Source organism: Microtus oregoni, unplaced genomic scaffold (assembly GCF_018167655.1).
Source record: "Microtus oregoni isolate MIOR12 unplaced genomic scaffold, Mior012 000018F_ref0000195, whole genome shotgun sequence".
NCBI lineage: Eukaryota > Metazoa > Chordata > Mammalia > Rodentia > Cricetidae > Microtus > Microtus oregoni.
The window spans coordinates 2,783,179-2,806,577 of record NW_024543077.1 but is presented as its reverse complement, the minus strand read 5'-3'; the positions used below and the strand labels follow the sequence as shown (position 1 = coordinate 2,806,577).

The window sequence follows — 23,399 nt, the reverse complement described above, 5'->3', positions numbered from 1 at the left end:
GTGGGGGGTGGGATGGAGAGGGTGTAGGGGGGTACCAGGTGAACTACAAACTGAACTGCACAATGATTGTGAGGCCTTTCTAAAACAAAACAACAAAACTGTATCACAAGCTTGTAATTCAAATATGATCATGTGGGGTTTTTTTTGAACAATTGATGACAAGTTTTAAAAAAATGAAGCATGTGATACAAACATCTGAAAAACAGTCTCTTTTTCTTCTTTTTTTGACGTTATTTTACTTTCATATGGAAAAATGCAAACACGGGTAGAAATTTAAAAAAAAAAAAAGAAGCCTGGTCGTGCCGATGCATCTTTTTAATCCCAGGACAGGAGGCAGAGGAAGGCAGATCTCTTGAATTTTGAGGCCAGCTGGTCTACAGAGTGAGTTCCAGGGCAACCAAGGCTACACAGAGAAACCCTGTCTTCAAAAAGGAAAAAGAAAAAGGGGAAGAGAAAAACTGAGCCACCACCACATACCCATCCCTCGGTTTCAGTGGTTATTATAAATGTCACTGGTGTATGTGTGCATGTGACGACATGTGGTATGAATTTGTGTGTATAAGCATGTGTGCATCTCTTTTCTCTACAGTTAGTGAAGTCTCAGTACTACTCTGAGTTACGGGTTGCATGGACTTTATGTGGACATCTCCAGATTGGGGGCTCTTTTCTACCAAACTGTACAAGTGCAGTTTGCTGCTGCTGAAGGCCAGATCCTAGTCGTGTTTGTTGTTTGTTTGTTTTTCCAGGCAGGGTCTCTCTGTTGCTTTGGTACCTGTCCTGGAACTAGCTCTTGTAGACCAGGTTGGCCTCCAACTCACAGATCTGCTTGCCTCTGCCTCCCGAGTGCTGGGATTAAAGGCGTGCGCCACCACCGCCCGGCTCCCAGATCCTAGTCTTAACAGCTGCTGCGTTGGACAGTCTTCAAGTCAGGGCCACTTTAGCCGTTCTCAAATCTTCCCTTTCTTTAGAGTCAAAAGCATCTCTGGTGTGTTTAGCTTCTGAAGGCCCATTCCTTGGTGGTCCGGTCAATGTAGATATTCAGAATGCCCTACTCCAGTGTAAACATGGCGGCAGGTGTCCAACACCCAGAAGCCTTCCTCCATTCTCTGTTTATCTAGGTTTACCAAGAGCCCCCTTTGATTATACACATTATGGATACAAGAGTGCCAGGCCAGATTAAAGATGTTCAAACTATGCTTTAATTTATTATCTGGGCCTCTCTAAAGTCCAGGAAGTTTAGATTAGGAATGAAAAGCTATTTGGAGATGTAGCCACAAAAGACCCTCAGAAATAACCGATAGCCACAGATCCTAGGCTTCGCCATAGAACTCCTAGGCAAAAAAAAAAAAAAAAAAAGAACTCCTAGGCTGTGGGAGATGCAGGAAGAAGTAGCTGGCCTTGAGCCTGCTGCAGTAGAATCTCGGGCCTCCTACCCAAACCTGAGTCATTGGTTCTGGACTTTATTCTTTTCTCTTTTTATTATGGTGACTGGTTGGGGGTGGGGAGGGCAAGCAGGAACAGGAGATGAAGGGAGATTTGGTCTGATTTGCCTAAGACTTCATTGCAACTCAGTTATTGGGACAGAATTTGAACCCAGTCTTCCTGGCTCCATACGTTAATCCCCTCTCCTCCCTCCCAACTTCCAAGGAATCTAGAAAACCCAGCCTTGCTGCTGCCTTGAGTGTTCCTTGGGGTAGCATGCAGTAATGCCTGCTGTCAGAAGGGCCAAGTTTCCAGCAGTTACCTAGGTGATGCTGGTGACAAAAGCCAGCAACCACACCCAGAAATCTGAAACCAAAAGTCAACCCTTTGACAAGTGACCTCTTGGTTGACCTCAATGCCTACAGGTCTTAAATTCCGTCCACTCCCAGCCGGGTGGTGGTGGCGCAAGCCTTTAATCCCAGGACTCAGGAGACAGAGGCAGACGGATCTCTGTGAGTTCGAGGCCAGCTTGGGCCAGGCTCCAAAGCTACAGAGAAACCCTGTCTTGAAAAAAAAATTCCATCCACTCCCAAGACCTGGGATCACAGGCCCGGGCCACCACTTTCGGCTGATAAATTATTATTAATTTATATAATAATGAATAAATCAAATTTTTAAAATTAATAATAATAAGTAATAATAAAAGATTAAGGCCCACAGCTTCTGAGTTAAATTTACAGCTTTGGGGCAGAATGTCCAGCTGTGGGTCCTGCCCTTGCACTCACTGTCTGTGCAGAGTTCACTGGAAGCCGGTTCTGCCACATTGTAATTGCCTTCCTCTGAGATAAGCAGCTGCCTTCTGCCTGGAGAACCGGCCCTGCTGGACCGCTCTCTCCTATCTAGATTCCTGAAAAGAAGCTGTCATAGTCAGGTACTCCATACTTCCTGCTTCTAACACTAGACTGGTGCTCTACTCCATCTCCAGTCGTTGACGGACTGACTGAGAAACAATCTCATCTAGCCCAGGCTGGCCTCTACCTCCTCTCTCTCTCTCTCTCTCTCTCTGTCTCTCTCTCACTCTCTCTCTCTCTCTCTCTCTCTCTCTCTCTCTCTTTGGTTTTTTTCAAGACAGGGTTTCTCTGTAGCTTTGAAACCTGTCCTGGAACTAGCTCTGTAGACCAGGCTGGCCTCGAACTCTGCCTCCACTTTCTGAGTGTGGAGATTACAACCATGTGTCACCTTGCTAAATTTTGCTTGCTTGTTTTCTGTAATGCTGGATATCAGCCTCGGGGCCTTCTACATGCTATGCATCCTTCCAGCTAAGCTACAAACCCACCCTCTCTTTCCACCTTAAGTCAGGGTCTCTGGAAGTATCCCAGACCAACCCTGTGCTTACTCTTGAGGGTCCCATCTCGACTGAGCCTCCTGAGGGTCTGGAATGGCGGAGTTCTTTTCCGGGAAACCCCACTTTCTCTGTCTTTATGCATTTAAAGAGAGGAAATGGAAAGCCGAAGAAATGGCTCAGTAGCAAGAATCTGTGCAGAGGCCCTCAGTTCAGTGCCCAGCACCCACTTTTGGGTAGCTCACAACCACCTGTAACTCCACCTCCTGAGGATTCGATGCCCTGGCCTCTGCAGGTGCCTGTGCTCATGTGCATACCCTACACACATACATAATTAAAAACAATGAAATTTTTAAGAAACATGGAAACTGTAGTCAGGACAAGGAACACAGAGCTGAAATGCATTGGGCACTTAGTAGGCATTTTGTTGAAAGCAAGGGAAGTGAGCGGAGGGAGAGCGCAGTCAGAACAACTTTTGAGTGATGCTCTGACTTAGTTTCGGTCTCCGTGAATCTGAGCCTTCCAGGAGGAAGACTGAGCTTGTGGCTCTGTGAGGACCCATCTCCCTCTCCAGGTTCACTTATTCCATATCTGTTCTTTATTTTTTAATTATTTATGCATACAACATTCTGCTTCCATGTATGCCCACATACCAGAAGAGGGCACCAGATCTCATTACAGATGGTTGTGAGCCACCATGTGGTTGCTGGGAATTGAACTCAGGACCTCTGGAAGAGCAGTCAGTGCTCTTAACCTCTGAGCCATCTCTCCAGCCTCTCCATATCTGTTCTTATTTATTTATTTATTTATTTATTTATTTATTTATTTATTTATTATGTATACAATATTCTGTTGTGTGTATGCCTGCAGGCCAGAAGAGGGCACCAGACTTCATTACAGATGGTTGTGAGCCACCATGTGGTTGCTAGGGATTGAACTCAGGACCTTTGGAAGAGCAGGCAGTGCTCTTAACCTCTGAGCCATCTCTCCAGCCCTCCATATCTGTTCTTGAACAACTACTCTGTCTAAGACTTATTTGGAGTGCTAGGGACACAGCAAGAATGGAGGTTTAAAAATCCCCTATTGCCGGGCGGTGGTGGCGCACGCCTTTAATCCCAGCACTTGGGAGGCAGAGACAGGCGGATCTCTGTGAGTTCGAGGCCAGCCTGGTCTACAACGGGAGTTCCAGGACAGGCTCCAAAGCTACAGAGAAACCCTGTCTCGAAAAACAAAGCAAAACAAAACAAAACAAAATCCCCTATCAAAACAAAACAAAACAAATTTAAACCTGGTGATGGCAGCCTGTGCCTTTAATCCTAACACACACAGGAGGTAGAGGTAGGTGGATCTCAGTGAGTTCAAGGCCAGCCTGGTGTACAAAGCCAGCTCCAGTACACACATGAGTGTTACACAGAGAAACCCTGTCTCGAAAAATCAACAACAACAAAACAAAACAGAAAACAAATCCAAACAAAAATATATAAAAGTACCCTATCTCAGGGCTGGAGAGATGTCTCAGAGGTTAAGGGAACTGGCTGCTCTTCCAGAGGTTCTGAGTTCAATTCCCAGCAACCACATGGTTACTCACCACCACCTGTAATGAGATCTGGTGTCCTATTCTGGCCTGCAGGCGTACATGTAGACAGAACACTGTATACATAATAAATAAATATTAAAAAAAACAAACAAACAAATGAAAATCTGTAAAGGGCACAAGCTCACAGATCAGGGAAACCAGGAATATTAAGGACGTGGGCTTATCTCTTCAATGGAAGGGATGCATGCCTGTTTCCCAGCTCAGGGAGGGGATGTAGTTAACAGCCCGGTGACCTGTGCTGTCCGTAGGGTCAGCCTACACCTTAATTCCCCATTCTCCCTAAACCTTTATCTTTAGCATTGTTTCTCAGTCAATAGAACCCATCCTAGGGGAGTGTCATCTGTATTTCATATCTTACTGACCTCTGTGCTATCTTGGTCAGGGACCACACCGGATTCTAGGGTTTTAAGCTATAGAACCCATCTTCATGGTAGAGGTCACGTATACTTTGCAAAAGAGTCTTCGTGCAGTCATGCCTTAAGCTTTCTTAAGTACGTGGGATTTAGATAATTGTTACCCAGGAAACCTTCTTTCAAAGTTGTACCGGACTTAAGTGCATCTAAAATAAACTGCCTGGGGTCAGACTGTGGAAATTTGGAACAGCTAACTACATCGTGCTGAACCGGATCTCCTTGTCTTTCTTGGATCATTCTCTATCAGCTGTAAGCATTTGCAGGAACACACACACACCAAAAGCAAACAAAAAACAATGGACAGGCTAGAGAGATGGCTCAGCAGTTAAGAGCACTGTCTGCTCTTCCAGAGGTCCTGAGTTTAATCCCCAGCACCCACATGGTGGCTCACAGCTATCTATAATAAAATCTGGTGCCCTCTCTGGCACACGGGCATAATGAATAAATAAATAAATAAAAACAACAACAAAAGCCAATGGGACGTCTGTATCAGCCCTCCACCTCTAAGCCAGGAAGAGATGTGGAAAGCTACAAAGCTGGAGGATGGGGAGGGGCACTGTGAAGTGCTGTCTTCTGGCCGTGCGGTGACCACTGCGCTCATGATGTCACAGCAGCTATGGTGACCTGCACACGACTGAGCTGCACAGAATTCCAGATTAATGGGTATTGTGCGCCCCAGACTCCATCCTTTATCCAGGAGCTCTCAGAAGCTGAGAGTTGCCAGGGGTAGGAAGAAGCATTCTTTTTTTAGGATATTCCTACTGATGAGTCCCCATGCTCCCATGGATAACCCTACACTCATGCATATATGGGCAGCACTTGTTGGATTTAGTCAATTATCAAAAATTTGGGGGTGGGTGAGCAGGCATGATGGCACACACCCTTCTTTAATCTTAGCACTCAGGAGGCAGGGAGGCAGAGACAGTTGGAGCCATGACTCAGCAGTTAAGAGCACTGGTTGCTCTTCCAGAGGATCAGGGTTTCATTCCCAGCTCCTACACAGCAGCTCAAACCATCTGTAACTCCAGTCCCAGAGAGTCCATCACCCTCTTCTGGCCTCTATGGGCACCAGGCACACAAAATTTTAAAAGAAGACATGGCTGGGTGTGGTGGTGCATGACTTTAATCCCAGGGGAGGCAGAGGCAGGTGGATCTCTGTGAGTTTGATGCCAGCCTGGTCTAGAGAACCAGTTTTTGGACAGCCAGAACTTCAAAAAGAAACCCTATCTCAAAACAAAACAAAAAACAAACAAAAGACATGAAGTTGTGAGGGAGAACATATTACAGGAATCCAGGGAGAGACTGGAAGTGGATATGATCGTATTTCACTATTTACTTATATGATGAGATGGGGGAAGGACAGAGATGAGAGTAAGGAAAGAGATATCTTTTTTTTTTATTTATTTATTATGTATACAATATTCTGTCTGTGTGTATGTCTGCAGGCCATAAGAGGGCACCAGACCTCATTAGAGATGGCTGTGAGCCACCATGTGGTTGCTGGGAATTGAACTCAGGACCTTTGGAAGAGCAGGCAATACTCTTAACCACTGAGCCATCTCTCCAGCCCGGAAAGAGATATCTTGATTGAGGGAGCCATTATGGGGCTAGCAAGAAATCTGGCACTAGAGCAATTCCCAGGAATCTACAAGGATGACCCCAGCTAAGACCTAAGCGATAGAGGAGAGGGTGCCCGAACTGGCCTTGCACTGTAGTCAGACTGATGAATATCTTAAATAATGCCATAGAACCTTCATCCAGCAACTGATGGGAACAGAGGCGGAGACCTGCATCAGAGCCCTGGGCTGAGCTCCCAAAGTCCAGTTGAAGAGTGAGAGAAGTGAGAATATGAACAAGAGATAAAGACCATGATGGGTACCAGTACACCCACTGAAACATTCTACCTGCACTAAAGGGTGCTCATCAACTCCAGTAGAACAGGGAAGAAAACATTATAGGACCAAACTAGTCCCTCTGAATGTGGGTGACAGTTGAATGGCCGGGGCAGACTGTGGGGCTACTGCTTGTACTGGATTTTTTTGGAACCCATTCTCTTTGGATAGTTACCTTGCTCAGTCTAGATATAGTAGGGAGGGCCTTGGACCTTCCTCAAAGCAATGTGCCTTACCCTCTCTAAGGAGTGGATGGGGATGGGGTGGGAGGATTAGGTGAAGGGAAGGGGAGGAGGGGAGGGAGTGGGTACTGGGATTAGTATGTAAAATGAAAAAAAGATTGTTTTTAAAAGAATAAATATATTAATTAAAAAGAAAAAAGAAATATCTAAGAGTTCTGATAAACTTCAGCTAAATGTACGTATGACCAAATTACTGAATTAGATTCCACACTGGCTCTTGGGGGGAAAAAAAACAAAAAACTGTTTTCTCCCGCTTTCAGGACACTGCCCAGACTTCGCCCGTCCTCTGCTGCCCCCTAGCGGCTGCTCTTCCCATCAGCCCTCCAGAGAAAGCCATCTTCGGGTGGGCTGGTACCCAAACCTTGAAACACTTTGACTTCCCAAACCAAGTATCCTAGCTATTTCCGATCCTGTGACTGTATTTAATTCGGAGTATGGGCACGGTGCTTTCGCCTTCAATCCCAGCCCTTTCGAAGTGGAAGTCCGAAGATAAGTTCATCTACACCTCTACACAGTGAGTTTGAAGGCAAAACAACACAAAATAGAGCAGTTTATAGGAGAAATCTAGGGGGCTGGAGATATGGCTCAGTGGTTAAGAGCACTGACTGCTCTTCCAGAGGACCCGGGTTCAATTCCCAGCACCCACATGGCAGCTCACAACTGTCCGAAGATCCAGTTGCAGGGGATCTGACACCTTCACACCAATGCACATAAAATAAAGTTAAATAAAGCATACAAATATTAAAAAAAAAAAGAAATCTAGGTCATTTCCCGGTGCCTGCTCAACGTCTTTTTTCCTTATTGCTGACATGATTAAGATGCATTTTAAACTTCTGTAGTGTGGTTTCTGGTTGGTGGAAATTTATTACCTACATCTGGAAAAGGATGCTACTGACCCCTCTAAATCCCTGGTTGATAAAAAGTACCTGAATTAATGAGGCTAGAATTTGGGTTCTGGAAGGTAGCTGTCTGCTACTGGCAATTTATGTTCATAGTATGGTAACAAATTTAGTCTCACCATGAGGGCAATGGGGGTGGTATATAAAAATTATACAATGTGGGTCTTTTTTGACAGTACTGGGGATTGAACCTCCAGCCTCGGGTCAATGCTCCACCACTGAGTGACGTCCACAGCTCTTAGGTTTATATAATCTTGACCCCATATTTAGCCCAGGGCCCAGTATATTGCAAATTCCTAATAACTGTAGCCATTAATGTGTGATACTAATTGTTACTTGCTAAGGCATCATTTGAGAGCATTCTTTGTTGCATGCTAGGACTTTACAGCTTCATGTCAGTGAACAAAGAGTAGAAATAACATTTCAAACCATTGCTAGGCCGGGAAAATATCCAGGTGGTCAGGATCTTCCTGGAAATTTACCAAACCTGGGTGAATTCAACCAATCAGGGTAAAGAGAGTGGATCAGGGAGGTCATGGATCAACTCTACAAGGATCTCCAAGTTTCTCAGAGAACATGAAGATATTCTCAGGGTTGTCTGAAAATATAGATGGGGTGGCATAAAATGGGCAGCTGTATAAAGAAAATGGATATATATTTTTAAGTGACTTGTGAGTATCAAATTTCAACAACATTCCTATTCCTTTGGATATAGGAAATTTTTTAAATGAGTAACCAACTGCTCTATTTTAAAGTGTTGATATTGTGATAGTGCTGGGAATTATAGTCTTTGCAAATGTATTTAAACTTATGGTGAAAAGTTGTATGCAGCTTGGGTACAAAAGCTAAACGTTCTCACTGGGCCTGGTGGCAATCATCTTTAATCCCAAGCCAGCCTGGTCTACAGAGAGAGTTCCAGGCCAGCCAGGGCTGACTAGTGAGACTTTACATCCCCCCACCAAAAAAAGAAATAATAATAATAGTAATTTTTGTAGCCCTCAAATCCTTTTCTTGGGAAAATAGAAACAGAACTTCTTCTTCTTTTTTTTTTTTTTTTTTTTTTTTTTTTTTTGGTTTTTCGAGACAGGGTTTCTCTGTGGCTTTGGAGCCTGTCCTGGAACTAGCTCTGTAGACCAGGCTGGTCTCGAACTCACAGAGATCAGCCTTCCTCTGCCTCCCGAGTGCTGGGATTAAAGGCATGCGCCACCATCGCCCGGCTAAGGAACAGAACTTCTTGAAGATCAGAGTTACATAGTGTCTCCTCAACACTGGAATTGCTGGTTGCAGGTACAACTTCTGTCTTAGTTAAGGTTTTTATTACTGTGAAGAAACACCATGACCACAACAACTCTTTTTTTTTCGAGACAGGGTTTCTCTGTAGCTTTGAGGCCTGTCCTGGAACTAGCTCTTGTAGACCAGACTGGCCTCGAACTCACAGAGATCCGCCTGCCTCTGCCCCCAAGTGCTGGGATTAAAGGCGTGCACCACCACTGCCCAGCTCACAGAAACTCTTATAAAAAAATTTTTTAATTGGGGTGGTTCCTGCTGCATATGCTGATGATGGTCATTTTGCCTGTAGGGGACACTGAATGCCCAAGGGTGAGAGTTGATGCTACTGGTGTCTCACACTTCTATGAAGAGCGGAGATGAGCCCTGTCTTAGTGTTGGGTGATGCTACAAGTGAGAGAAGCAAGCATAGGAAATGTCAGCAACCTGAGACTCCACTTGGCTTGAGCTACATACAGACATCTTTCAACAATGTCCTTGGCAACCTGAGACCCTGATTTTGCATGTACTGTTCACACACCCCTCTCCAGACAATGCACCTAGCAACCTGTTAGCAACCTAGGACCGCCCCCACCTGCATCAAACTGCACCCTCCCACACATACTCAGAAGAATGAAATTAAGTTGCTTTTCCCCTTAACGATCATCAAACTTAGATTCTACTTAATCACTCTCTAGTTATCTCTTAGGTATAAAGGATCCAGTCTGCTCTGAACTGGTTTGGGGTGTGCCTTAGTTAGAGTTTCTGTTGCTCTGATGAAACACTGTGTCCAAAAGTAACTTGGAAAGGAAAGAGTTTATTTCCTTTACACTTCCAGGTAACAGTCCATCACTGAGGGGAATAGGGCAGGAACCTGGAGGCAGGAGTTGATGCAGAGGCCATGGAGGAATGCTGCTTACTGGCTTGCTCCTTGTGGCTTTCTTTGACTGCTTTCTGATAGCACTCAGGACCAATAGATCACACTTGGGCACCACTCACAACAGGCTGAGTTCTCCCACATCAATCACTAAGTCCTACAGGCTTGCCTACAACTTCATCTTACAGAGGCATTTTCTCAATGGTGGCTCCCTCCTCTCTGATGACTATTGTGCCGAGTGGACATAAAACTAGCCAGCACAGGGTGCATGCCCAAAAGGCAATCTGTGCCTTCTAAGTGAAGGAAGGATCCCCTATTACCATCTTGTGCCTATGATTATACATATGATTATACATATGATTAAAACTGAGTTCACTGGGGGGAAGAGACAAGCACAGCCATTGGAGGCTTATTTTTAAATTGTGCGTGTGTGTGTGTGTGTGTGTGTGTGTGTGTGTGTGTGTGTAACTCTCCAAGGTCAGACGGCATTGAGTCCTCTCAAGCTGGAGTTACAGGTAGTTGTGAACGGCTGGGAAATGAACTGTTCCTCCAACCCCCGTAACAACTTCTTAGATGCAGCCTTAGAATTATATTGTCTCTGTAATGTCACTTGGGAGGTTTTTTTTTTTTAAATTTATTTATTTATTATGTATACAATATTCTGTGTGTATGCCTGCAGGCCAGAAGAGGGCACCAGACCTCATTACAGATGGTTGTGAGCCACCATGTGGTTGCCGGGAATTGAACTCAGGACCTTTGGAAGAGCAGACAATGCTCTTAACCTCTCTTAACCTCTGAGCCATCTCTCCAGCCCTCACTTGGGAGGTTTAACCTATCTCCCCAGCTCCAGTCCTGGGAAGCAGAGGCTAAATCAGATTAACCAGTGACCCTGATACCCACCTCCAATAGGAATAATAATACCAAATAATGCCCTGAACTATGACTATAAACTACATCCCATGTGCTAAGCAGTTTGCTTGTAATCTCGCAATGATGCCATGGCATGACTTATCAGCATTTTCTTTTGATTTTCGGAGTGAGGTTGAGTTAGAGATAACTGATTTGAGTTCCTGTTCCTTCGGTCTCCACTCCAAGAGTGTTGGGATTACAGGCACGTGCCACCCAACCCTTTGGAAGGCATTTGAGATGGCCCCAGGCAAGGTTTAAATCCACATCCATTAAAACAAATCCATTCAAATCCAAGGATTTAAATTCACTGTGTGCCCTGGCTTCCTGCCAGATTGCTTCTGGAAAACTGAACAAGGCCAAGGGGCTGACGTCGCTGAATTCACCTTTATTAACTGGGTCAGCTAAACTTCAGTTCATGAAAGAGGCGAGATGTGGGTGTGGGGAAGGAGACCACTGGCGGCTTCAGCTCCCTGACTCCAGGGCTCAGTGAAGCTTAGTCAGCTTCCTTGGTTCTTCTACAGCTGATTGTCTAAGAACAAGGTGAAATCCCAGAGATTCAACTGAGTGGAAAACTCACTTCCCCATATGGCATAAATAAGATAATTTATATATAATGTACATATTATATAAAGCTAAATACACCCATACACACATATGTATACAAAAGCATATGTGTGCACGTATGGACATACACACACATGCACACACACGTACACTCACATAGGGTCATCTATCTATCTATCTATCTATCTATCTATCTATCTATCTATCTACATATTTTTTTGAGTGTGGCCCTAGCCATCCTGGAAGTCACTTTGTAGACTAGTCTGGTCTCAGACTCAGATTCGCTCATCTGCCTCATGAGTGCTTGGATTAAAGGCATTCACCAAACCAGGCAGTGGTGGCACAGCATGCCCTTAATCCTAGCACTCGGGGAGGCAGAGGTAGGTGAATCTCTGTGAGTTCGAGGCCAGCCTGGTCTACAGAGCTAGTTCCAGGACAGGCTCCAAAGCGACAGAGAAACCCTGTCTCGAAAAACCAATCAATCAATCAATCAATCAATCAATCAAATAAAGGCATTCACCACCACCACCCTGCCAAGATCGGTATTTTTACCTTTATTATCATTGTTAGTTGTTGTTGCTGTTATTGTTGTTCTTGGGGGGCGGGCAAGGGTAGCGTCCACCTGCTGGAAGACAATTTTGTTGAGTCAACTCTTTTCTCCCACTTTATGTAGGTCCCAGGGATTGAACTCAAGTTGTCAGGAATTGGCTGCAGGTGCCTTTACTAGCTGAGCCATCTTGCCAGCCCCACAGGATTGGTTTGCAAGGCTCCTTATAGCCAAGCTTGGTGGTGCTTGCCAATAATTTCAGCACTGAAGGCTAAACGATCATGAAGAAGATAAAACAGAGTGCATTTGTTTAATTGGTGCCAAAAGGCATTTAAGGGTTAGATGTTTGTGGAAGTTCTCAGGTGTCCTTGCAGCAACTGACAGGGGGGAGGGTGTTCTTTGCCTCACCCCTTCCTCACCCTGGAGCTTATTTTCCCTGTAACGGACTCAGAAGTGTTAGCATTTCAGCAGTGGTGCAAGTCCTATAAAGCAGGGGCTGGAGAGATGGCTCAGAGGTTAAGAGCACTGCCTGCCCTTCCAAAGGTCCTGAGTTCAATTCCCAGCAACCACATGGTGGCTCACAACCATCTGTAATGGGGTCTGGTGCTCTCTTCTGGCCTGCAGGCATACAGACAGAACATTGTATACATAATAAATAAATATTTAAAAAAAAAGTAAAGCAGCATCTTTTAAATTTTATTCCATTGTGTTCTTTTATTCATGTGCAGAGACTCAGCTTGAGGCTCTGAGTGAGTCACTGATCAATTTTAATGTAATCAATGACAATGCATGACGTCAAGGCGTCTGGTCGTGGGCATTAGGTGCTCTCAGGGGACAGATCCCTCCCTGAATCAGGTCTTCCTCCAGGTTAGGCAAGCGTCCCTGGTTCTTTGGCTGAACCTCAGAGAAAGGAATTTGCTCATTCAGGAGTCTTGCAGAGAGCAGGGTGGGGACAAAAACATGCGGACACTTAGCTCTGCTCTGGTCACCCACGTGAAAGTTATAGTGGGCCGTGAAGGCGTGCAGAACACTACAGAAACAAGCCGGGCAGTAGTGGTGCACGCCTTTAATCCTAGCACTCGGGAGGCAGAGGCAGGCGTATCTCTGTGAGTTAGAGGCCAGCCTGGTCTACAATAGCTAGTGCCAGGACAGGCTTCAAAGCTACAGAGAAACCCTGTCTTGAAAAAAAAAAAAAGAATGCTACAGAAACATTAGAAGTAGCACAACCTAGAAGGAAGTGGCCCATTGATCTTGGGAGCAACAAGGGAGCCATTGGACGGTGGGAACCAGAATGAGGGCAGATCATCACCACCAGGATGGGAGAGAATGAGATGGTAGAGCAAGGCCTCCCAGAAACAACGGGTGTGAACCAGAACACAGAGACGGGGGTGGCTTTGAGTAGGAGGAGAGTTTCCTTTTTTATTTTTTATTCTTCTCTCATATATTATATCCCTGTTATGTCCTGACTGACTGTTTCTCCCACCTCCCTTCTCCCCCACTGCTCCTCCACTTCCCTTCAGAAAGGACAGGTCTCACAGGGATATCCACCAAATATGTCATATCAAATTACAATAAGACTAGGCACATAACCTCATATTAAGGTTGGATGAGGCAACCCAGGAGAAGGAATAGGGTTCCAAAAGCAAGCAAAAGAGTCAGAGACACCCCCACTCACACTGTTAGGAGTCTTACAAGGACACCAAGCTATGCAACCATAACATATATGCCGAGGACCTAGGGCAGGGCTATAGGTTCCCTAATTTGTTGGCTTAGTCTCTGTAAGCCCCTATGAGCCCTGATTAGCTGGTTCTATGGGTAGTCTTCTTGTGATGTCCTTTACCCTCTTGCTCCCAACCCCCCTCTTCTTCAGGATTCCCAGAGCTCTACTTAATATTCAAGAGTTTCTTTATTAAACTAGGGGTGGGGGAACAGGTATGCAGGAAGATGGGCTGGGAAGAGTTTTTGCCTGGATCATCTGTTTGGGAATGGACAAGGGACTAAGAACTAAGGGACTATTAAGAGCAAAGGAGTGAATATTGGGGTTCAAATTCCTTGTGTCCCTCCCTCTCTTTCTCTGTTTTGTTTTCTTTTTGAGACAGGGTCTCACTATATAGTTCTGGCTGTCCTGGAATTCACTTCCAGGATGGCCTTGAACTCACAGAGACCCTCCAGCCTCTGCCTCGCCTCTTGAGTACTGGGATTAAAGACACGTGCCACTACGCAGGGCTCTGGTTCTCTTTTATTGTTTTGTTTTTGAGGCGCAGTCTCCTGTGACCCTGTCTGACCTTGGATCCAATATGTAGCTAAGGGTGATCTTGAACCCGGTTCCTCCTGGCTCCACCTCCCAAGTGTTGGGCTGTTTTGAGACCCTTTCTGGAATAAGCACTTTAACATCAAAGAGAGTGGAAGAGAGATGTCACAAGTGGACCGGAGCCAGGATAGGTCCTGAAAGGCTTTCCGAGGTCAAGTTTGCATTCTTATTATATATCCTATAACACAAGATGGGGCAGGCAAGCAAGGAAAATTTTACCAAAGCGTACATTGCCATCGGCAGTTTATTAAGGATGATGACCTATTGTCTCAGATATTTCTCCAGGTCATTCCGTCCCAGGTAGCAGGGCTTTTAGTAAATCACTAAATAAACCAATAAATCAATATGTAATAATTGGTCTTTTCTACTATATTCTATTTCAGGATTATAGGCATGAACTGCCTTGCCCATTTCAGATACTCACTTTTTTTTTCTTTTTGATTTTTGAGACAAGGTTTCTTTGTATAGTCTTGACTGTCCCGGACTGGCCTTGAACTCAGAAAGATCCACCTGCCTTGTTGATTAAAGGTGTGTGCCTCCACAGCCAGACAAAACACTATTTTCTAAAAAGATTTTGTTGATATTTTTGTCTGGTGGCAGCACCTCAAAGTGAGGAACTCTTATTCAAGCCCACATCCCTAAGGTCAAAGAGTCTGCCACAGCCAGTACAGGTCTTTGGTCGCAAGGAGACAGTCATAGCCATGGTGAATTGCAAACCGGAAGAAGGCTTCATGAGGTGGACCAGCCTCACTCTATCTTAAGATTAGAAGTCCTCCTATTACAAGATCAAAATAAATTCATTCCTGTTTTTTTACTGTAAAACTTGGATTTGGCCCAGTGGTGTTGGTGCACGCCTTTAATCCCAGAACCCCGGAGGCAGAGGCAGGCACATTTCTGTGAGTTCAAGGCCAGCCTGGTCTACAAAACTAGTTTCAGGACAGCTAGGGCTATACATGGAAACCCTGTTTTGAGGGCTGGAGAGATGGCTCAGTGGTTAAGAGCATTGCCTGCTCTTCCAAAGGTCCTGAGTTTAATTCCCAGCAACCACATGGTGGCTCACAACCATCTGTAATGAGGTCTGGTGCCCTCTTCTGTCCTTCGGCATAGACTATTGTATACATAATAAATAATAAATAAATATAAAAAAAAGAAACCCTGTTTTGAAAAACCAAAAAACTAAAACAAACACCTGGGTTTGGCCACATCTAGACCCATTTCCTGGAATTTGACATCTTCCACACCCTAACAAGATGAGATGTTCTGCCAAGTTCCTAGGTAACCAAAATGCCTCTGCATTTGCCATTTTTGAGCTATATGAATTTTTGAGCTATATGAATTCCACTTTCTCTTGTGTCCAATGCTGTTCTCTCAAACCCTACTTTAGGGAGACAGCCCTGTATGACAGAAAATAAAACTTGCTTAATGCAACTCCAGGAATTCAGGTGGTGGCCCTTACTTTCATTTGGTGGGATTAACATAAGGTGTACTGGAGCCTTCTCCTTGATTGAGCCATGAACACTGCAGTACAAGTTAAAGCAGCAGGGTTTTCGTCTGGGCAAGGAGTGATTGCCGGTGCGAACATCGGAGTTATAGATTTATATTATCCAGTACTCCTTCCCAAAGCCCTGCTGGTTTATAACATTGACAGCCCCTACTGGTAGCCCACCCCGCTGGAAGTTCAAAAACTTCTGAGGTTTGGTGCAAGTGTTCACTACTAGAAATGCTACCGTGAAGCCCATCTTGAGGGTCAGGGTTTGCCTTTGTAATAAACATCATAGGCTGTTAATGGTTTTTGGTTTGGTTTTTTGAGACAGGGTTTCTCTGTGTAGCCCTGGCTGTCCTAGAACTCTGTAGATGGGGCTGGTCGCAAACTCACAGAGACTCGCCTGCCTCTGCCTCCCAAGTGCTGGGATTAAAGGCGTGCACCACCACCGCTTGGCCCTCGCTAGGATTTTAATGTCTTAAAAAGATCTGTGTATGTGTTGCTCTGTAACCCAGGCTGTTCTCCAACACGTAATCCTCCTGCTTCAGTGTCCCAAGTGCTGAGATTACAGATGTGTAACACTTTGCCTGGCTGGAAAAAAAAATCATTTACAAAAGAATATGAGCACACAAGCTACTGCTCTGACTTTCGTTATATAATTGGACTTTTTGTTATATTAATTTGAGCAGATTTTATGTAGTTGAGGTACTGGTAAGTTAATAATAATATAGTCTAGTCTAGGCATGATGGTATACTCCTAAGCCCAACACTTGGGAAGTGTATGTAGGAGAATCACTTAAGGTCATTCTCAACTACAGCTGAAATCCATCTGAGAGAGAGAGAGAGAGAGAGAGAGAGAGAGAGAATAGAACAGACCCAAGAACGAATAATTTTAGTCTATTTTTATCATTTAGAACAGAGAAATTGGATTTTATGAGTAGAGATGAGGGTAGCTACGTGAATTTGTTTTAAATATTATTTATTGGTATTTTTGTGTGAGCCGGAGGTGGGGAGGGAATGCGTGGAAAGGTCCTAGGATAACTTTGTGAAGTTAGCTCTGATCGAAATCAAACACATTTACCTACTGAGCCACCTGGCTGGTTCCCTAAATGAACTTCAATGAAAGTTTTCATTAGTGTGGTCCTGAAGGTGTAAGCAACAGGGTTCCATGCTGGGTAAACTCCGCTAGTGTGCTTATACCTACGGTTTGCATTTCTTGCCTCACGGTTGCTCTGTTCAAAGTTTTTGTTTATTTTTGAGTCGGGGGCTCACGTACCAGCACAAGCTAGCGATGAACTCACTATGTAGTCGGGAATGACAGACCCTCCAGCCTCCACCTCTATAGTGATGTGCGCAGGTGTGCTCTGCGCTAGAGAACTTTGATATTTTTTTCAGACCAGAATTAGATTTGCACTTCCTGTTCCGCCTACACTACGGGTTGCTAGGTTACCCTTCTCCCTTTTCGCCTTTACGAACGCGAGACTTCATTTCCCATGAGCACTGGCGAGCGTCGCCGTCGCGCGGCGTTGCGTCGTCGTTCCGCGCCCTTTATACCCACTTCCGCCCTCGAGCCACTTCCTTTCCTCTCGGGGACGCGCGGCGGCAAGATGGCGGTGCAGATTTCTAAGAAGAGGAAGGTGAGCATCGGGGCCCGGGGCGGCGCGGCGCCTGCTGCGACTGCCACAGTGAGACCCTCATCCCCGCGACGGATCCCGGGGGGCGGCTGCTGCCGTCTGGCGTCTCTGCGGGCTGCGGATGGACGTGGATGGGGTGTCGGGCCGGCTCCGGGCTAGCGCAGTGTGGCTGGGGAGGGTCTGGGCCGGAGAGGAGCACCGGGCTCCTTCATGGAGCGATTTTTGGTCGCCGGGATTAGTTTGAGGGCGTGAGCTTATGCAGTGTGTATGGTAAGTAAAGTTAAGTTTAGCAGTACCTTCTCCGTTGTCTTGAAAGCTGCTGACTATTGGCGCCGCTCTCTTTACGGGGATCTGCAGCCAAAGCGTCCCAGACTTGGTCATTCCATGGGGAAGAAGTGTGAAGATCATCGGGTTTAGGAATAAATGACCAGTCGTTGTGTCATGCACGCAGACCGCAAAGCTGTTGTCCACCATGCTTTGTCGAGTTAGGATCTGCCCTCTATCCTGGTAGACGCTACGCACACTGTCCTTGCTGTGCTCAGTGAGCTGCAGAGGGGTCGCTCGAGAATAGGGTTTTACGTTTGTTCTGCATTTGTCCGTCGTGCTCTAAAACCCTTCGATGAAGAGATGATGACGAGTCTGAAGAGGTGTTGTCTTTTGTCCAGGAGGCCTCACTGTGCCGCGTTCTGTGGCCCAGCTGAAAGCACCGGTCAAAGAAACTTCCTCAAGATGACCTACAGGCATTTGTCTGAGAAGGGCTGTCTGCCTTCCTGTAGGGCCACTGGGGGTAGTGCTGGCTCTAAGGGAAACCTCCACCCTGTCTTAACTCTGAACGTAACTTCTTTGGTTTAGTTTGTGGCTGATGGCATTTTCAAAGCCGAACTGAATGAGTTTCTCACTCGGGAACTGGCTGAAGATGGCTACTCCGGGGTTGAAGTCCGAGTCACACCAACCAGAACAGAAATCATTATTTTAGCCACCAGGTAAAAATGTAGATGACTTCAGCTGTCACCTGTAATCACTGTGTGTACTACGATGGGTGTGTAAACTTGGACAGGTGTGTGAGAACCTGGCCTCGGTGAGTGTGGTTGCTTTTTTTTTTTTAACCTCATTTGAGAAGACTTTACCTTAATCCTTTGCATTTAACGTGTGTTCTTGCAGAGTGATAGATTGCTCATGAGGTGTTGAGTGAATTACAACTTTTCCTCTCTGCAGAACACAGAATGTTCTTGGTGAGAAGGGTCGCCGGATCAGAGAGCTGACTGCAGTGGTCCAGAAGAGGTTCGGCTTCCCTGAGGGCAGCGTGGAGGTTAGGTCCCCTGCTTATATCCAAGGCTATTGTAGACTGGATTTAGATGTTGGTTCTAAATGTAGAATGGTACTTCTGGAAGCCTTTGGCGTGGCCGATGAATATTCTACATCGATTGATACATCTCAGAGTTTTCTTTAAGTAGTGTGCTTGCCTTGCATGGCAGGGGGCATACCTTTTATCCTGGCACCCAGAAGGCAGGATAGTGGCAAGGGCAGAGCCAGTCAGCGCTGCCTTCGTAGAATCCTGTCTAAAAACTACAAATGATATCCTTAAATCTATGGGAGTATTCTGGTGGCCGAAGTGCTTTTCACTCCATTTGTGTATGAAAATGATACATAGGTGGATAGGCTATCCCATCACTCTCCCTAGCGTGGTTGTGGGGAACCTGAGAAGGGCAATGAGGTATTTAAGGAATATTACTATGGCTTTAATGAAAACTGCTAAGTAATAAATATGTCCCTTTCTTCTTTTAAAGCTTTATGCAGAGAAAGTGGCCACAAGAGGTCTGTGTGCCATTGCTCAGGCTGAGTCTCTACGTTACAAACTCCTCGGAGGGCTTGCTGTGCGAAGGTGAGTGTCTAGGACTTGGTGGTCGTGCCCTGCTGTGCATCAGTGTGTGCCTGACACTTTGGTAGCAGATAACTCTTCAGTGACAGGATCATCTAGTCTCTGTTGGTGTGACAATAAGGAGCCCCTGCCCCTGAACAATTAGGCTTATAAGACCTAGTTGCCTATAATCCCAACACTTGAGAGACCAGGAGGAGGGTTGCTTAGTTACAGGCCAGCCTGGGTATATAGCATGGTCAGTACTATAATGGGAATATTTGGATACACTGAGAACGTAACAAAAGAAAACCATAGGGGGTGTATATCTGTTGGTTCTTTGAGGTTTAGAAAGCACCCTTGATCGGTGGGTGGTGAAGCATCCTGTTGTTGCTCCTCTGTGGTGTCCATAGTTAGTAGATACAGCTTTAGTGCTTCTGGAACGGCGCACGTTTCAAAACAAGTTAGAAGTCAGTGCGGATCTAATGCATTTGTGAGGATTATAAAGATAACAGTTCTGTAAGTTGTGTGGCACTAAGCGATGTGGGCCCTGCCTGAGCTGGTTTGACTTCGTTTTAAAAAAAATCTGTTCTGCCCTGCCTTTGTTATGAGAAGGCCAAGTTTATGTTTTGAGACACAGGGTCTCAACTGTGACTCTAGCTGGCCTTTAATTCTGAGATGGCCCAACAAAATTAAAGGCCTTCACCACCTTACCTGGTGGGGCAGGGTTCTTTTTTGAGGTAGTTTGTCTGCATGGGCTTGACTGTCTAGAATTCAGACTGACTTCAACTCAGATCCACCTTCCTCTACCTCCCTAGTGCTGGGATTAAAGGGGTGAGCCACCACACCCAGTCTTTTTGCTTTTTAATGTTAGTGTTTGATAGGCATAAAAGTTTTCTGGTTCTCTGAGAATCAAGGTGGCTAATGTTAGAGGCTCTTCCTGTGCCTCTCAGCTAGGGTGGGCCCTGGAACCACTTAGCAAGCCTCCCCCACCCCCACCCCCACCCCCAAAATAACCTGTTTCTGCCAGATGAGGTGGATCTCTGCAAATTCCAAACAGCCAGGATTATGTAGTGAGACCCAGTCTCCAAAAGGTATCTCCTAACAGCAGAGACGGTTCACACAAAGGTGCTTGTCGCCAAGACAAAGGCAAGCCTGACAACCCGAGTTCAGTTCCCCTGAACCCAAGATGTGAAGAAATACCTCCGCTTGAGCTTGGCCAGCCCAGATAATGGCCTGGAGAAGGACCTGGGCATAATGGTATAAAGAGTTCATTCAGAGCTGATTCTAACACAAGCCAGGGCGGAAAAGCATCTGGGCAGCAGATTGTTGTTTTGGCTGAAGTCTGGTAGTTTCCCCAAGCTACCATTTGAGAGTTAACTTGGTGGGAGGGGCAGGCAGGTTATGTCTTTGGTAACCAGTGGGTTTCTCCCAAAGGGCCTGCTATGGCGTGCTTCGGTTCATCATGGAGAGTGGGGCCAAGGGCTGTGAGGTCGTGGTGTCCGGGAAGCTCCGAGGACAGAGGGCCAAGTCCATGAAGTTCGTGGATGGTCTGATGATCCACAGTGGAGACCCTGTCAACTACTACGTCGACACCGCCGTGCGCCATGTGCTCCTCAGACAGGGTGAGCAGCTGTGCTGGGGAGGAGCCAGGGCCTAGGCTCTGTAGCTGAGCTGAGTAGTGCTGGGTGGCTCGGAGTGCCTAGGGTAGACTAGCAGACAGCTGTGCTTCCACGGCCTTGTCTTGGGCGAGGGGGAGCTGTTGGTTACGGGGCTGTGAAGACTTGCATTGTCCCTGTCTCAGCCTTCCGTGTGCCCTTCGGTGATGACAAGATGACGAGTCAGAAAGGTCACATCCTGCTCTTGGGCCTTGTCAGTGCCATGTTCTGTGGTGCTGTGCTTGGTTCCTCTGGCAAAAGTGTCCTGCGCACTGATGGATTTAGAGGCATTTGTCTGAGAAGGGCCGCGTGGCAGTAGGTACCACTGTCTCCTTGCTTTCCTGTTGTATGGTGGCAGCTGGTAAAAATCCCAGCTCAATTTTAGCCCTGGTGTCTTTTAGGTGTGCTGGGCATCAAAGTGAAGATCATGCTGCCCTGGGATCCAAGTGGTAAGATCGGCCCCAAGAAGCCTCTGCCGGATCACGTGAGCATTGTGGAGCCAAAGGATGAAATCTTGCCCACCACCCCTATCTCAGAGCAGAAGGGCGGGAAGCCAGAGCCGCCTGCCATGCCCCAGCCAGTGCCTACAGCCTAACAGGTATGTCTGCGGGACCTTCCTGGGCCACACAGACCTGTTTGGAGTTTTGTTTGTTTTTACTGTTAGTTCTGATGTTTCAGTGTGTGTAATTACTTACACACTGTCAGAACTTACTGAGGGAGGATACAAGTTGGAATGTGGTGGACAACCCCACAAACCTTCACTGCCTCATGTGCTGGGGTGTGTTTGAGTCAAACCCTCATGGGAGCGTACACTTCGTAATAAATGAAAGCATTCGGATGAGTTTTTTCTTACATTGTTTTGTTTTGTTTCAGGGTCTTGGCAACTGCACCTGGAGGCTGGATGTTGTCCTGTACAGACGTTTAATAAAATCTTGCACAAAAACATAAGGCCTGACTGGGTTGTGTCCAGTGTTCAACTGTGACTGAGCTGTGTTGGCCTGAGAAGTGTTGCTTATCCTGTTGGTTTAAGCTGGGGTCTGTGACAGCTGGTGGACCCTGTGTTACACAGTTCAGGGTTAGAACAGTTAGGCTTTGGTGCTCATGATGGAACCCAGGTCCTTACACACAGTAAGCGTGTGTCCCCAGCCTGGAGGGCTACAAGTGTGATAACTTCCCCTGGCATGTAAGAAATCTTGGGTGGGCCAACAAGATAGCTTGGTGGGTAATTGCTTTCTATGAAGGCCTGTGACACTTACCCTGCAAGTAGAAAGTAGATTGGCCTCTGTTTTACCATGCAGCGGTGTCTTAATCTCAGCTTTCCTAAAATAAAAAGAATTTCTCATGCCTTTGAACTCAGAAGTTTGAAATATAAAGCTGTCTTTAGAATGAATCCACATTTCTAAGTCTTGTACTTAGCCATTATGTTTTGGAAAATATGGTAAATGCAGAAATTATTGGCAGCATATTTATCATAATATCTTGAAAGCATTTACTATCAATATGTTTTTTTGTAAGGAATTAAAGTTAGCTTGGAAATTCTATACTCTGGTACCAGAGAGAAGACTTGGGATGAAGGTGTCAAGGGCCTGGGGCGCAGCCTGACTAGGTCAAAAGACCAGCGGCTATTAACTAACTTAATTCCATACCTGTCGGGTGCAGATGTACAGTATTGGTACCTGCACACCAGAAGAGGGCACCAGATCTTACAGATGGAACTCACCGGAAGCTCCCAGTTTCTGGCATTTGTTCAAGGTGGTGCTGATGAGCAGAAGCATGACCCTGTAGGTTTTGGTTTTGAGGCAGGGTCATATTCCTGACTGGTCTGCAACTCAGACCACCTGCTTCTGCTTGATGATTTCCCTGTATCCCTGGCTGTCCTAGAACCCTCTCTAGACTGGACAGGCCTTGAACTCAGGTCAGCCTGCCTTTGCCTCCTGGCCTACTTGATAGTTTCCAGTACTGTTCCTTAGGGCTATTAGATTTTGATGCTAAAACCGTTTTTTTTTTTATCAAAGCTGTAGTATGTATAAAGTGAGATTGTAACCCCTTGGGTCCTCTAACAACATTTAATAATCTTTGTATTGGGCAAATTCTATTGCTAGCTGGTTGGCAGCAAGCCTAGCCTTTGCTGTGTAAGGGAGTATATTTATTCCTCTGATGTTCACCTCAAAGTCTTCACTTCAGCCCTGGATAGCTCTGAAACGAGTCTTTTGCCCACCCTACCCCTAACCTACAAGAGAAAGATGCACTGGGAACAATGAACAACCCATCCTCCCTGTTTTCTTTAGGTATCTTTTTAAGACATAGTTGACGCTTGCCTGGTACTCTAGAACTAATAACGTGTAATAACGTCCACAAGTGCAATAAATAACTCCCTCAAATGCTCGCTAGTTGAATCGTGAAAAGTACTGATTCCAGGTTTCAAGTCTGATTTTTTTTTTAAATTTATTTATTCATTAAGGATTTCTGCCTCGTCCCCACAACCGCT

General features: G+C 45.9%; 1 protein-coding gene and 2 non-coding genes across 3 annotated transcripts; all 3 read left to right on the top strand.

Moving 5' to 3' along the window:
- The first annotated feature begins 17,317 nt into the window (after positions 1-17,317).
- LOC121459093 (40S ribosomal protein S3) lies at positions 17,318-21,859 on the top strand. The gene is made up of 7 exons (XM_041668603.1): positions 17,318-17,401; positions 18,251-18,381; positions 18,614-18,707; positions 19,186-19,280; positions 20,691-20,878; positions 21,313-21,509; positions 21,785-21,859. The coding sequence occupies exons 1-6, from the start codon at positions 17,372-17,374 to the stop codon at positions 21,504-21,506; spliced, it is 732 nt and encodes a 243-aa protein (XP_041524537.1). The 5' UTR covers positions 17,318-17,371; the 3' UTR covers positions 21,507-21,509; positions 21,785-21,859.
- Positions 18,013-18,155, top strand: LOC121459179. Its single transcript, XR_005975933.1, has one exon. It is a non-coding gene; the product is annotated as a small nucleolar RNA SNORD15 (small nucleolar RNA).
- Positions 21,071-21,215, top strand: LOC121459178. The gene has a single exon (XR_005975932.1). It is a non-coding gene; the product is annotated as a small nucleolar RNA SNORD15 (small nucleolar RNA).
- Positions 21,860-23,399: the final 1,540 nt, after the last annotated feature.